Here is a 16105-nt window from a genome sequence, read left to right as displayed (position 1 = left end):
GCCGAAGATTATAAAACCCACCTTGTTGTCATGCCTACTCCTCAAAATTGAAGTATGCAGTGAACCTTCACCAAAAGAATTAGAAAAAAACAAAATATTAAAAAAAATCCAAAATTTAGTTTGAATGAGAATGGATATTTAATTTTTCTTATCTTTTTAATGTATTACTTGTTAATTATTAATACATAAGCTAAATAAAGTTGTTTAATATCTTCTTATTGAATAATAAGCATATATTTATGTATAACATTATATATGATATAGAGATTTACCGTCACAAGTCGCGTCTTGAAAACATCATGGCCTACCCATGGCTCCCAAAGCTTGAGACTTAAGGAGCCGTTTACCAAACACTTACCGGGTAAGTGTTTGGGTAAAAATTCAACACCACTTATTTCTCAAGGATTTTAGTCCACTAAAATGACATCATATGTGACAATTCACCCCGTAAACGCCAACTATAATAAGAGTCGTGTCACATACACTTGCTAGGTAAGACTCTTGGTCCTTACCTCGCTCTTACTTGGGTAAGATTCTTACTTCTTACCATATCCGTAAGGTAATAGTAAGCGCTAAACTTACCTAGGTAAGCCTACCGACATGCCACAAAGAAACAAACCAAGAAGTCATTAGCCTAATGATGCTATAGCCTCTACTCTTGTTTATGAGTTTAATTTTTCATTAAAAAATGCATTTGCTTTTTATCCCGTGTAAAGAAAATAAACGACCAAGTATACACAACAAACGAGATAATTTGTACCATTAACTGATGAACAGAAGGCAGAATCTGTGATCTGTCTGCCCTCGCTTCAATCTGTTTCTTTTCTATTAGCAGTTTCAAGGTTTTATTTTTACCAAATTCGAGATGAAAATACATACACAAAATGGAACTATACCTTTTTCAACAGTTTTTACATACAGATTGATTGCGCAATCAAAAGGAATGACACCCGAAAATAACCACTAGGTTAATCATCCTTCATGAAAAAAATACTCCTGCACATACACAACACTCAATATTAGTCGTCCCAACTTTGGTTTAGATAAATCTTCTACAATAAACTATAAGTCCACATTGCAATTTGCAACACTGGTAAATGAAGTTGTATATTACTCCACGGGGTTGGTTTCCAATGAGAATAAAAGTTATGGTGAGAAGGGATCTCCACCCTTGGATCAATCCAAATTGATCTTGTTGATCTAGTGTTTCCATTCCCTTCTAACCGCAATTCATGGGTTGGTTTGAAATTATAAATGATCAGGGGTCCAAATCCCTTCCTACACTTCTCACTTAACTCCTATTCTCACACAATCCTTCATCTTACTCCAGGTTAGGTTTTGATTATTTCTATGCTCTGAACAAAGCCCGATACAAGTTGCAATATTAAGCTATTAACTACCAACAATGCTACCAAAGAAAACGAGGAATATCGACCAAAATAGCCAATCTCCTCAAACAAATTCACTTTTTAGCCACTTTTAGCCAAAATTCACGCAAATGCGTAAGAAAAGCCTATGAGATCAAAAAAAATTACATAAATGGGGATCCTTGTACAAATTTGCATAAAGATTCTTTTTTTCCTTTTCAATTCTGAAAACAGGCTTTACACAAACGTTTTAAGGCATTCGTGCAAACTCTGGCTAAAAGTGAATTTGGACAAGAAGATTGGCTATTTTGGTCAATTTCCAAAAAAACCGACCTTCCCCTGATGTGACTCTACCTCTGTCTTTAAGTAATACTCCCTCCGTTCAAAAATAGGGGTCCACATTTTTGTTTTACTTTGTCCCAAAAATAAGCGTACGCTTTTAAAAGTAAATGTCTGCTTTTCAATTCTATCCTTAATTATGAGATGGAGAAATTCATTAAATTCTCTACCATCAAGGATAGAATAATTAATTCGTTAATTAAAAAGTGCAAAATTTACAATATTCTAAAAATGTATATTTTTCACTGTAGGTTTAATTTGCAACGGGGGGAGTAAACATACAAATACGTTAATCCATAGATGCAACCCATGGCTCAAAATGTGTCCAGAAGTGAGCTATTGGTAAAAAAAAAAAAAACTTGGTGTACCTTCATTGTGAGGGAGGTGGAGCAAATATCAAGAAGTGAAAGCAAAAATTCTATCTGCAATCTTGGTCCGGCAAATTGGACATTCAGAGCAGGCAAGTGAACAAGATTTACACACTGCAAAAAAGTTGGATACCACCAATTACGTTAAGCATAGCAAAAAATAACTACTGAAATAGCGAGAAGATTTGAAGCAACTTACAACTAAAATGCCGGCAAGGAAGAAGCATTGTTGTTGTTGGCGACTCAAAGCATATTTTACATATATGAGAATTTGCATCTCCATTCCCAACGTAATTCGCCTCCTTCTCCTTCATCTCTTGCATTCGAGCCTGAGCACATGTTAATTATGAACCATGAAAAGCTATAAGGCAGCAACTAGTGCATCCTCATCAGATAGAGCTAAAAATCACTTGAAAGTTGAAATCATGTGAACAACTGATTACTGACCAAAATAATAAGATTAATCAGTAGGATGTGTTTGGTACGCGAAACGAGACAGAACAGAAACTTCTTTTTCTCATGATACTGGGACAGAACAGGACTGAGTGGGACAAAATGCGTTTTTGTCCCACCAAAATAGGTGGACCAAAGGGGAATGTTGGGGCGGTGAAGGAAGGGTCCCAATTGGTAGGAAAAAACCCACAACCCGGGTTATCCTGCACTTGGAGGTGAGACAAGATTGGTAAATTACTAAACTACCCATGTTAAATTAAAACTCTAAAACTTTCCACAATTCTTTCACAAACTTATCTCACTTCCACCCGTCCAGTCCAGTCTGCATACCAAACGCATCCTTAAGAACAAACATAACTACCTTCAAACGAGCAACAAGGGGCTCTTCCTTTGTCACACCATGAGCTGTTTGGGGAACATCCGAAACATGCCTCTCTTTAATAACTGAATTGCTGCGATCGACGCTTTCTACTTTGGGGAAACTCACGGTTTCAGGTCTCTCTATATGTCTTCCGTTACTGTGAGATTCAGGAACTGCTCCTTTTGCTTCTTTCTTTAGCTGAGCAACAAGAACCCACATGTTTGCCAGATCATTTTCCAGAGCTGCTTCCTTTTTCTTTGCCTCCTCAGCCTTTTTCCTGTACTCCTCTTCTATAACTTCTTTCTCAGATAAGGCAGCCTCAAGTCTTGCCTCCCGTTGCTTCCTTGCCTGCAATTCCATTCTTAAATCTTCTGGGTCAAGGTTCCAAGAGTCAAACTCATCATAGGCATCCTTCACTCGGCCAGACCGTCCTTTCCGACCGGGTTTTATGGCATCGTACTTGCGGCTACCACCGTTTCCGGGTTTTGTGTTCGCCAACTCACAAGCAGCCATCAACTCTTTTTCGAGTTTTGCGTTCTCTAGTGAAAGTTTAGTGACTTCACCAGCCAAATTCTTGAGTTCGACAGCAGCAGCAGACGCTAATTCCTTGGCGTAAGAAGCTTCTTCAGACAGTTTCTGATTCTGCACACATAATCCGCTATTCTCCTCTAAAATTTGAACATGCTCCAGCTTTAGTTTTTCATTCTCTACCTCCTGATTGGAAGGAAAAAGAAGCCACCAAAGAACAAGTCAGCAAAACCATACTACCACTTCCAACTTTTAAATTAGAAACCATGGCTGGAACTTGGAACAACTAAAAATATAATGGGCTACAAAAGGAACGGAAAACAGGAGAAAGTACAACTAGAAACTCAAATATTGGCATCATATTACAACAGAAACTAAAAGCCTATAACCAATTAACACAAGTTGCAACTGGTACTTCAGCATTATATGATCGAATACCAAATAAAAGTTTCATAATCCAATCGAATGCAAAATTCTCAAATCTTTACATGAAGGTTATTTCATTCTCTATTGAGCATTTGAAAGACATGAAGCTGCACACTATGGGCTTTTCATGTACCGTGACGAAAATCCAGAAAGAGATTTAACTATTTACTAGGCAGAAAACAATTCTTACCAACAAAAAACGTCTGAGTTACTGAACAGAACAACACTAGTAAGTAAACCCACACACACAACCATCCCCAGGTTTATAGCCATCACCTGAATCTTAATTTTCGTCCTTAGCTCATCAATGTACTCTTTGGATCCATGCTGTTCCAAAGAGGTCGATGACTTCTCATTATCAGCCATAGCCAGCTGTTGTTCAAGCAACATGATTCTCTCTTGCAGTTCTTTATTTTCTGCACACTGCAGTAGAACAAAGAGTAAAATGAATTGTCTAGAGAGGTGAAATGCAAGGTTGTACATAATAGTTTAACTGTATATCTTGCTAGGAAACCCAATGATGAAGAACAGATGTGGATGGCACAATAATTTGGCGTAATTTTTTATTCCTAAATCAAAGTCTACACTGCAGTATTGATGTGTATAGCAAAAGAAAAAGAATACAAATTTTATGTAAAAGTGTGATAAACACGTCTTTGACCAAATGCCATTAAAGAAATATACACGATTTAATAATTATGCAGCTTTGGATAATCCATCTAAATACCTTGTTCTGCCATTCTTCCTGGAGGATGCGGTTGTCTGCTGTCACGATCTGCAATCATAGACGATGATCGAGGAAAGTCATCATTTATTACCGTCATAAGTTGGCATAAAATGTCAATACCATGAAATACAACTAGAATTAAACTCATAAATTTTGGTTATGTTGAGAAGGTTATTATATTTAACATTACAGCAATGATATCAAGGGCATCTTCAAAAGCAAACTAACCTCTAGCTCAAAACCCTTTTCATCACACTGTGTCATTAACTTCATCATTGTCTGTTTAAGAGGAAAAAGAAGCAAATGTTATTAAATTTGATGATGTAAAGGTTGTAGATGATATTAGATGATAACATTTGAAAGGAAAAAGAGGGGGGGGGGGTTGCACCTGCTGCATATCAGCCAACGATGTATTAGAAATTGAGGCTTCATTGCTTTCGACAATCTGTTTCTCCAAGGCCCTCATTTGCCTTCTTTTTTCTTCAATTTCACGTTCCAACTGATCTACCTGTGTATCAGCATGTGTTTATAAGTAGTCTACAACATTTGATATGTTGCATTCCCGCAAGAATCAAAGTACAATCTTTTACAATTCATTTTTATACTCCCTCAGGGTTTGTGGTTGAAACATGTGGCCAATTAACATCCAGATGAAGACTATGCTCAGGTAGTTAGGTAGCCTAGGTACTACAGCTGATGGTTGAGGCCAAAAATTCCAAATGTTATTTAAATGTTATTCACATGACGATAGCAGGCACAAATTTTATTGACCAAACAATGAAATATGCATATTGATTTCTATTGCTTTTTTCGTTTAAAATTTTCGAATTCCAAGACAAGAATTAGTAATGAAACGCTCTAACTCTATTCTAGAGCATTACTATTTCCTCCATTCACATGTCAGCATCTAAAACAATATATTTCAACAACTTTTTTTCTAAATTAGTCATGGTAAGTATGTACAGAGTGTGTATATATACAAGAACGTAGCCTTACTTGGGTTTTCGAGCTCTCAGGATCATTAGCAGATTGCTCCACTAAACGCTTCATGGTACTTGTACTGAATGCAATCTCTCCTGCAAGCATCTTCACTCTCTCCACAAGAAGGTCCATCTCATCAATTGAGAGTCCACCCTATGGTCAAGTCAAACAAAATATAATTAAAACCAAAATCAAGATAATATTTTTGGTTTTTATAGTTTGGACAAACAGAAAAAGGACACAAGTTTGCGATGAATAATAATGGTAAGCATGGCAAGTTTGATAGTTTGCGGAGAATTGGAGATTAGCTCCAACTGCGTGAGATTCCTGTGTAACTAACCAGTTATGATTTGTCTAAGTCTAAACCTGCATAGTATGGGTCAGTTCAATATATTGCAATACTACTTCATTTCTTACATTATTTCTGAAGCGACTACCGACTAGCAATCAATGATGTGTATCTTATAGCATGAAGTATATAAGTTTCATGTGAGTGTGTGTAAGCAGCCATAGGCTGAGAAGCAGCTACAGAAAAAAAATTAATGGCTCCCCAAAAAGTAAATTCTTAGTTTCTGTTGTGTTGCATTAGCACCGCATGTCTGCATAAAACTATCATAAGGCTGAAGTGCCATATCAAGAGATAAATCCTAATGATGTCCAAAATCTAACAATGACATATAACTAGGACTAAAAAACTGGCCATCAGATAACCCAGAGATAGAAAGAAAGATTGCTGTGAAACATACTGTTAGCAGCTTTGCACCTCTGGCAGAACCACTGATGACTTCTCCCATTTGAGTTGATTCAGTAATAGAGCTATCTGCTGCTGAAAAATTGCTGGAAATCAACTCATTTTGTATATCACTGTGCAAGAGCAGAGTACCATTCTGAAACAAGTGGCATCAATAAGAAGAATCCTCAAGCTCAAGTCTCATAGTCATAGATCAGAATGCAATAAAGAAGATGAAGATCCAGATGAAAACCCACAAACCGTACGAAAGACTTGGAAGGGCAAGTTAATAAAACAAATTCCACACCAATAAAGATAGTTGACCAACCTAAATATTAAGCACTTTATATTTCTTATATAAAGGCCATATCTCAGTTGACGCGCTATTTTTGAGACGATAAGCTAGAAGAAATATATGTAATTGCTGAAGGTTAAATGCCATTGTGAATCATGTATTATATGGGAAAAGAAATTGAGAATGATTAACCTACATCACCATCATTAGCAGAAGGACTCCCAAGATGAGCAGATACATCAGTCAACCCAGGAATTGTATTTTTGGAGGACACAAGTATTAGCTTTGTTAGCCTCTGAATTCTACTCATAAGAGCAGCCTTTGCTTCTTCCTCTTCTTCTAAGCGTGATTGCATCTTCACTTGTCCTTCTTCTAACTACAATACAAATAGCATAGGGTAATTTTAGAGTTTAATTCATAGTACAGGACACAGGATGGGATTAGTCAAATCTTGCCACCACTAAAGAAGTGTTCAAATAAAAAAGCAACCTACCACTCTTGTCATCATAAATCAAAGCAACCTGTGATAGACAATAAAAAGAAAATAGAACCTTTTGTTTTAGGGTCATTATCTCTTCTGGATTGACACCTACAAGCATCCCCCTCCGCAATTGATCAAGTTCTAGTTTAAGAGCTGATATTTCTTTTTGGTACTTCTTAATCAAAGATTTTTCATCAATAATCTGCAAGATGCATGTTTTAAGAGCATGCGACAGTGAGATTAACATTTTGTTCTCAGTATACTGCATATCAAATCAAATAATGTTGTCACAGCAAACCTTGTTCCGAGAGGCATAGATTTCAATTCGTTTTGCCCTACTTGCAAATTTTAATGTATTGTGAGTCTCCTCCATATTACTAGATGCCGGAGTTATAGTACAGATAAGCTGAAAAGAGAAGAATAGAAGTTAGATGTGATAACACTTTTACATTCATTCACTCTGAAAATCGTGTGAACTTAATTTGATCGCACAATGAAGGGGTAGGGAAAGAAAAACAATTGGTGATCAGAACTATCTATGCAACCAAAAAATCAAATTTCTTAATGCTTACTGAAACATGTCCATGGCCACTCAAAGAAGATTGTAGAATTCGGGTAAGCTTGGAATCTCTGTAAGGAATATGAGATGCCCTACCCTCGCTAAGCTTTCCAATTACCTGCACGTGCAGTTCAGATACATTATCCAAATAAAATCATCCAATGAGTGGATATATAAGTTAATGTCATGAACATTAGTCCAAATAACAGAAGTTGAAAAAAGGTGGCAGCATTTGGCCATTGAACAACTTTTATAAATTCATCATGGTGAACGAGCACAACAGAAAATTTGCATTGATTACACCTCATAGCATCATGACCTAACATGATATGTAGCATACACATTTCAAGTGGATAATGATATCCTGTTGCAACAAGTGAGCACTCGTTTACCAAATCTGAGTTGAATGATATACTTGAAAAAATCCGGCAATTTTGTTGAAGGAATCCATGACCACTTACGGTTCCAAGGGTTAGAAGACTTTTGTTGATGTAAGATCCTTCCTTCCTCCTCAGTCCAGTTGTTTCAGTTTTTGAGCTCTCTGATCCCGCCAGATCAATTAGGTTCTAAAAAATTAAAAGTGATTGAATGAGAGATACAATAAAAATGAACTTGTGTACTTGGGAAATTTGAATAAGTCGTGCATACAAGTTGAGAAAATATGACTCCATCATATTCGTCACCATGAGCGCTACTTTCAATCATCTGCAAGTTCAAATATATGTCAGAGATAGTTCTGAATGGTTGTCGAAGCAGCTATCACAACATCCAGTAACATGTTAGCTTATAAGAAATACAAATGACAAATTTTTGGTTAGTGGAGGGACAATGGAAGAAGAATGGAATTAAATAGGTCAAACAAATGAAACTTAAGATCGTGATTCTCTTTATCTAGCCATATGCTTGCACCTGGAGTTCAAGGTCAAAGAAGAGTATAACATGAAAAGTCAAAGATCCAATATTTGTTGTGCATTATCCATCGCAACACCTTGCCAGTATCTCCTAAACAGAACCTGTTAAAGCTAGATAAAAGAAGTCACACCCTGTATCTTCCAACCTACAGTTCTAGATGAGTTGATGACTTGACAGACCTTTGCAGAATATTAATCTCTACTTGAACCCTCACAGTAAGTTCTGTTTGCTAATTATCTGTAAAGCAAAAAAAAAAAAGACACAGTAAAATCTAACTGTGTTCCATCTCCGTATTATAGTGCTAGGTGTGGCCCATAGTGGTCAAGCTCCCACCATGGCACAAGGCATGGTGTTTTCCGGCTTGAAACTTTGCCACATGGGATGCCAACAGTTAGAAAATGGCACATGCAATTGTGAACTTGTGATATGGACATAGGCGTAGCACAAAGATTGGATAGACTGACTTAATGCTGGGACTGATTTATTTAAGAAAAACATGTCAATGCTTTCCTCAGCACCCACACACATCTGCTTGCACACAGGCAGAAGTCATAACTCCGCAACTCACAACACCTCTCACACACAATCGCTCTCCCCTTCTCAGTCCCACCTCCCTCTCCCTCTCCTTGCTTCACGCATGGCTGCCGTATGCAAGCTGCTAGTAGCCTCTCTCTTTCCGTCTTTTGCACACAGTTCATATAACCAGTAGTAAAAGAGGTAATATGTCGGCATCAGTTAACTTTTGATGGTTACAAATGGAACACACAATTTGACTTTTTTAGCAGTTGATCTTTTAGCTATTAAATAATAAATTCCTAATAACTTTTACTGTTACTTTAGTTGTTAAATTTTGTCACATTTGTCACTGTTGTTTGATCTGTTAACTTAGTTATAATCTTTTCAGCTATTAATTTAGTCGTTAAATTTATATTGGTGTTAATTTATCAGTAGTTTCAATCAATAGTTCAATTTTTAGCTGCTAGTTTAGTTGTTAAACTTGAGTTATATTACTGCCAATTGATAATCTGTGCTGTTAATTTCAATTTTTGGTTGTTAAATTGTCGATTTACTTCTGCAATTGTGTTTTACACTTCCATCTAGTTTTTTAGTTACTCACTTGTGTGTGGTTTCTAGCATCGAGATACTAGCTTATCATCTTTTTACTTTATTATGTCATCCTAAACCATCTATTATGCTTCAATATTATTCAATTCCATATCTTAGTTTTCTAATTTTCTTGTTTCTGAACTTGAAAATTGGAACACCCAGCAACTGAAAATGGTGAACCCATGATGCAATTACTTAAAGAACTTTGAGGGAATCACATAGCATTAGGATTTAACTATGACGATTGGGAGCCAGATGCTAGAAAATCCAAGTCCCAAGAGAGTTTCTAGAAATTCATTGCAGAAATATGAAGTGAACAGCAAAAGCTCAAAAATTGAAAATGTTTACAAGATATAAATTATTCCATTAAACTGAATCTAAGCTCATAAAGAAAGAAATTATAGACAGGCTTCATGTGAATCACATACCAGGGTAAATATTGTGTGACTACGGCTGCTGAGAAGATTAAAGTTATTTGAACCAATGTGCCGGTGCTCTGCATACAGCAAGTATTCAAAAGAGTTGGACGACATCTATGAAAAAATTAGGGCCAGTGGTTTCTGCCCACAGCCTTAAATGGGTTGTTATGGTTGCACCCATATTAACCTTCTTCATTTGTACGTTTCAATGGATTATCAAGAGATTGGTAAAGTTTAAAACTACCAAACTTTGTCTCTTTAGATATAAAAATCACCAATGTAGATTTAACATTCCCCAGCGCAAACTGACACAACTTTCAAGAATTGCAGGAGGCAAAGTAAATTTTAAATTTTAATAAAGTTTTCCACCTTTCTAATATAATAAGGCTGAATGTTAAATTGAATTATAAAAGCACATTACTTCCATTCTAAATGTGACCAAACATCTTTTTTAATTTATTTGGAACGACCCTTTCCATTCCAAATCTTTCCACCCTACCAAATGCAGCATAATTTGCTCTCCATAAAAAGCTCTCCTTTTTCCTTTAATGCAAAGAGGGTAAGAAATAGCTGCTCATAGATCTAATGAATTAACTCAACCTTTTTATAACCAACCCCTACCTATACGTGGTATGATTTAAACCCATCCCAACCTGCCCATTAAAACCCATAAACAGCTACAGCCCAACTCAAAGCCTCCCTGGGTTGACCCTAGGAGCTCCAAGAAACAAATATCCACACACAGAGATTCAGTAGTACCTTCACCAGCAGCAATGAACGAAAGGGCATGCCCAGGAGATAAAACCACCTCCTCCTTTATACCCTCAACATATGTACCCTATCAAAGGATAGAAAGCATGTCACAACGCATGTGTATAAAGTTATCCCCACATGACAAGATAAAATGATGCTATAACAGCTCAACATCAAGAACCAATTGTGCTATTATATTTAAGCAAACAAAACATAATAACTATGTTATATTTAATAATGGCAAGTGTCCTATTTTGGTTTATTTGAATTGGTTAGCTATTATGTTTTAAGGGAACAAAGAGTTGAAAATTGAAATGAGGGATAATAAATACTTAAGGAATAAGATAGAAAGATGCATAGCAGGCTAAATGCAGAAACCTGTGCATCTTCTCGAACACGCAGATTTTGTCCCGTTGGATCAAGCAGATCGTTAATCACCTGAGATAAGAAGCATAAGCAGCATTGTGTGTTAAAGAACATAGTATACAAATTTCATTTTATGGTCCTCAACAGAATATATACTAACTACGAAAATGGCTGGTGGAGGCTATATTTATATAGACAAGATTCATATGTGGCATAAGCAGTACTAGAGAAAACGAAGGGGGTTTTGTTGTCAATACAATATTGTATTACTGGCAGTGGGAGAAGAAAATATTCATTCTGTACATTGTCAGTAACAATATCCCAGGTGGTGGCTAACCTCATTATATATCTCGATATAAGACACACGCAGCAAGAACTCCCTTCCTGGTGTCTGAAATGTAAATACAAGGTTTTCGTTACTCATAAACTATAATCATGAAATAAATATTAACGCAAGTGTACCAACACTGGATACACAATTACACATGCCACAACACGCACATATTTACACAAGTACATTTTCACACATATGTGTTGTAGGTACGCATCTACATACACACACACACGCACAGTTTGTATCATATGCATGTATGTAGAAAGGCATCAACAAATATATGAGAAACTGCCAAAGGCTAGGAAGAGTGCAGGTTCCACATAATAAGCCAAGCAGATGCCATATAGAAACCTGTGATTGCAAATGATACATGTAAGCCTTTAGGATAAGTTCACAAAGAAAACTTACATCCTGAATAATGCTGAAAACATCCTTTATTGCCAAGGGAATTATTCCTGGAGAAGTATGATCACCCTGTAAAGACAATTAAGAAGAATAAAAAGTTCTGGACAACATAAAGCAAACTACATATAACTGTTAAGGGTAAGACAAACAACCACATGACCACGACAGTTGCATCATACCACCTCCATCACCGAAATAATATCAAAAGTTAACAATAAGCAGATCAACTAGATCATCTAAACTATTAACAGTGTGGCAATGATTTCGTTTTTCTGTTTTTTGCGATTATATTTTCATTTTCAGAGAAGTAAATGCTGAACAGAATACAATAATATTTACATTTTTAGAAAGCATTACAAAATTTTGCAGACAGCAAATATAAATTGTAAACTTAATTTTTGATGTTTCTATGGCTTATAAAGAATACAACTCTGATTACATTACAGAAATGTAAACAAAAACATAGTGTTGCCATATGAAAAGAATCGATCGTTTTTTACAACTATATGAATGGAGAAATCCCAACTAGTATACCTTCTAGTTGCCAATGACAGGTTCCTGCTGCAAACTTTGAACCCAGAGGGATTGCAGAATGTCACCTTTAAGATGTAGTATCTAATTCACTTATCCTATAAACATTGGAGTTTGGCACCCTAAATAATCCTGCAAGATTTACCATTTTTCTGCTTAGAACTTAATAGACCTAACTCTATAATTTTTGCCTATCTCAACAATTATCAACATCAGCACAGGCCACAGATGTTATTTGCTGCCCTATTACAGAAATACTGGAAGTGCATGTTTTTTGGATGAATCCTGAATTTCATCCAAAAGGATAGCAAATAAGTGATCATTGTATGTTTCAGCTCTTATGTATCTGCATAAGTTACTAAAACGCATTGTATGAATCTTTCACTTGTGCACTTGTTACCAACAAAGCTGTTATTTGCTGGAGACCAGGATGTGCCTAGGCTACTAGGCATGTTCTCATAAGTTATAAATAGAAGAGTGCAGGCAGTTCAAGGTCAGCAGATATTTCCAAAGTCCTGTTATCAAGGATTTTAGAAAGAGCAAGCAACTCCAGTCTTCATGTGCAATAAACAAAAAGCCTTTAATCCCCAACCAAGTATGGTACGCTAAAACTCACATGAAAAGAAATAATCAAAATGTGCAACCTGGAAACAAACATAAAGAAGAACTCCCTAGAGTAACAATACATGAATGAAACCCTTTCACACACTCCCAAGTAAAGCCAATTTCCTTCATACACTCCACTTGTGCAAGGCTTTCTTCACTACTTTCCCCATGCCATTTTTGGCCAACCTATACCTCCCTTAACGACCTTATCTTGGAACATATCTCCACCTCTTCTAACCACTACATTCAAAGGTCTGCTTTGGAGAGTATCAAACCACCTCTAACGGTGTTGCATCACCTCCTCATCTCTGTCACCCCAATCTTCTCACATAAATCCTCATTTTTAATATTATCCCTCCGTTGTGTGGCCACACAACCATCTCAGCAATCGATGCAACTCAATGAGCAAGAAAAGGAAAGAAAAAGACAACACTATGTTTGAATTACAATCATGATAGCATAAGTTGCTTTAGAATGTTTCACATTTGCATATTATTTCTTTCAGCAGCATTGATCAATAACACATTTTGATAAATAGCAAGCCACTGGAAAGTTCAAATCCCAGTAAAAGTTGGATTTATTGGTACACGCCTTAAGCTCCTATCATATTCTTTTAAGATGCCAAGTAGCTATTACTGCATGCAATATTCTTACTTAACTGCTATCTTGAATACAATAAGATGTTAAAATGACCTCATTGCAATTGATCAATATCACACAAAGAAAAACTGTACTCACATGCATTGTATGTGTCTTCCCACTACTTGTAACACCATATGCGAATACAGTTCCTGCATTATCAGTCTAACTTCAGCTCCAACTACTAGTATTTTGTTAGTTCCCTTTGTTAATGGGGATAGTGAATAAACAATCAGGCAATTAGCATAATCGTGTTTTTTAATTTGATCTAGTTTTACCACACCATTTATGCCTTCCATGGCAGCCTTTATAACAGGTCCAGCAGCTACGTCATACACTTCATGAGTCTCCGCAAAGGATCCAAAAACCCTATCTGTTATAGAGAACATACAAATAATGATAATCGGAATGAACTTCAATATCCAATGCCAATCATTATTGCATCCACTTTAGTTTTGTTTTTGTTAAATGAGAGAGCCAAAGTTTGTACCAAATGCGTACGAAGTGGCCGGATTGTACTCATTGCGCACCAATTTATCTCCGTCGGCGTACCACGCAATCTCATCTCCTCTCTGATACTCTCTTTCACTACAATCACCACAAATCACCAAATCATCACCGCATTGTCTCGAAACAGTAACAAACTCGAAAGAAACGCTTCGTATAGGCCTAAAACTTATTCAGTTCAAGATCTGTTAATAATTCAAATTACCTTAAAGGCCTAAACCGAATCGTCACGGAAATGCTGTCACCGCCTGCCGCTCTCGAAATATCATCAATCGGCTCATCTATCATCTCGTCGGCAGACGGATAACCGACAGGCGAACCCCCTCCGTATCCCCCTCGGGAGTACATCGAATCGGACGTAGTCCGACCAAGAGTACCAGATCTTGAACCGTGACCGTTTCCCGAGCCTCCGTAGAACGTGGTAGCGGATGAGGATGATTGAGGTACAGTCTGCTTGAAAGATGAGGATGATGAAGACGAGGAAAACGGACTTGAAGGCTTGCGGCTGTGGAATGGGGAACTGCTTCGTCCTCTTGATGAGGAAGCTGCCATTGACCGATTCAACTCACCAGATTCAACAACCAAACAAAATCGGCGAATAATTCAATCGAAGACATAGAATATGTCAGAGCTTCACATGTAGCTTGATTAGTAGTAAAACCAAGACGAACATTTTTACACTCCAAAGTCCAAAGTGATTGAGAAGCTCTTCTAGAGAGAGAAAGTAAGAGTGTATATTAGCATATACGTATAGAGAGAGAAACTGTGTGGTAGTGAGATAGAGAGAGAGTGTGTGTGTGTGTGTTTCTCTCTTCTGGTAGAGAGAGAGAGAGATCCCTAGTGACCGGGAAATGGTAGTGGGAGGGAGGTAATTGAAATGGAAGGATTTCTCCTGATTTTCTTTTAATTTTTAATAGTTTAATATTTTTATTTTATTTTACTTTTTAATAGTTTAATATTTTTATTTTATTTTACTTGTTTAATACTTTTATGTTAAAAATAATAGTAATTATCTTTCTTTTTTAAGAAAGATACTAATAATATCAGGAATCTAGATGTAGTTTTACTTTAAGCATCTCTAAATTCTAATGCAAACATTCTTTGTTAACAAAAAAAAATTGTAATGAATTGTAATAATTATTATTACGAAAGACTTTTGGTTTTTACCATAAAGTTTATCAGAAATGATATTTTTCTTAATTTTTATTTTATTTTTTATTTTATAATTATTAATTATAAACAAAATAGCAAAAATAAGGTTCTTATAAAAATCTTCATTGGAAATGCTGTAAACGAACTTAATGAGCTGTTTACTTAAATGTTTACCCGGTGAGTGTTTAACGTTATGAGTCAACACTATAATATGTTTTATTGGATAAGATTGTAGTACATCAAAACGTATCATATGCAACAATTTACCTGATAAGCGCTTATCCGGGTAAGAGTCATCACCCTCACTTATCATGTAAGACTCTCCATATTTATCATCGCTCTTATCGAGTAAGATTCTTGGCCCTTATCATGTTCATCCGATGAGAAAAATTACTCGATAAGTACTTACCAGATAAGCATTTAGTAAATGGCCCCTAACTATTGAGGCATCTTCAATCCCCCTTATAAATATTAAAATGTAGATGTTCTTTCATTCAATCTTCACATCTATAACACTAAAAAAAATTGAGATCATTAAATTTATATGTGTATGGTGGTAAAAAAAATATTGACCTACATTTATAAGTATTAATATAATATTAAATTTTTATACTTATATATTAATTAATAATTTAATATATTAAGTAATACTTTGTATTAAATTTATTATTTAATTATTTTATGACTATAAATTGTAATTTTTATCTAAATAATTTAATACTTTTATTAAAAATATAATTTGGTAAAAATGAAAATTGC

General features: G+C 35.9%; 1 protein-coding gene across 1 annotated transcript; it reads right to left on the bottom strand.

The window, feature by feature from the left end:
• Window positions 1-737: 737 nt before the first annotated feature.
• On the bottom strand, window positions 738-14879 carry LOC112500335 (kinesin-like protein KIN-7D, mitochondrial). Its single transcript, XM_025103804.1, has 25 exons — window positions 14400-14879; window positions 14178-14275; window positions 13971-14060; window positions 13787-13839; window positions 11915-11980; window positions 11510-11563; window positions 11185-11244; window positions 10813-10891; window positions 10063-10130; window positions 8264-8320; window positions 8077-8181; window positions 7629-7733; window positions 7355-7462; window positions 7127-7258; window positions 6772-6951; window positions 6297-6437; window positions 5566-5703; window positions 4958-5077; window positions 4798-4848; window positions 4570-4617; window positions 4119-4265; window positions 2889-3602; window positions 2274-2403; window positions 2075-2188; window positions 738-996 (listed from the first exon to the last, which is right to left on the bottom strand). Exons 1-24 carry the CDS (start codon window positions 14744-14746, stop codon window positions 2103-2105), a joined length of 3177 nt encoding a protein of 1058 aa, XP_024959572.1. The 5' UTR covers window positions 14747-14879; the 3' UTR covers window positions 738-996; window positions 2075-2102.
• Window positions 14880-16105: the final 1226 nt, after the last annotated feature.

Source organism: Cynara cardunculus (assembly GCF_001531365.2).
Source record: "Cynara cardunculus var. scolymus isolate 2C chromosome LG 17, CcrdV1, whole genome shotgun sequence".
NCBI lineage: Eukaryota > Viridiplantae > Streptophyta > Magnoliopsida > Asterales > Asteraceae > Cynara > Cynara cardunculus.
This window is presented reverse-complemented; position numbering and strand designations above follow the sequence as displayed.

Coding starts and splice junctions, on each gene's coding strand:
- LOC112500335 (XM_025103804.1), bottom strand. CDS start 14,746: ATGGCAGCTTCCTCATCAAGAGGACGAAGCAGTTCCCCATTCCACAGC. Junction 13,840..13,970: donor TGCCATGGAAGGCATAAATG/GTGTGGTAAAAC, acceptor CTGATAATGCAG/GAACTGTATTCGCATATGGT. Junction 11,245..11,509: donor ATATCGAGATATATAATGAG/GTTAGCCACCAC, acceptor TTCTTATCTCAG/GTGATTAACGATCTGCTTGA.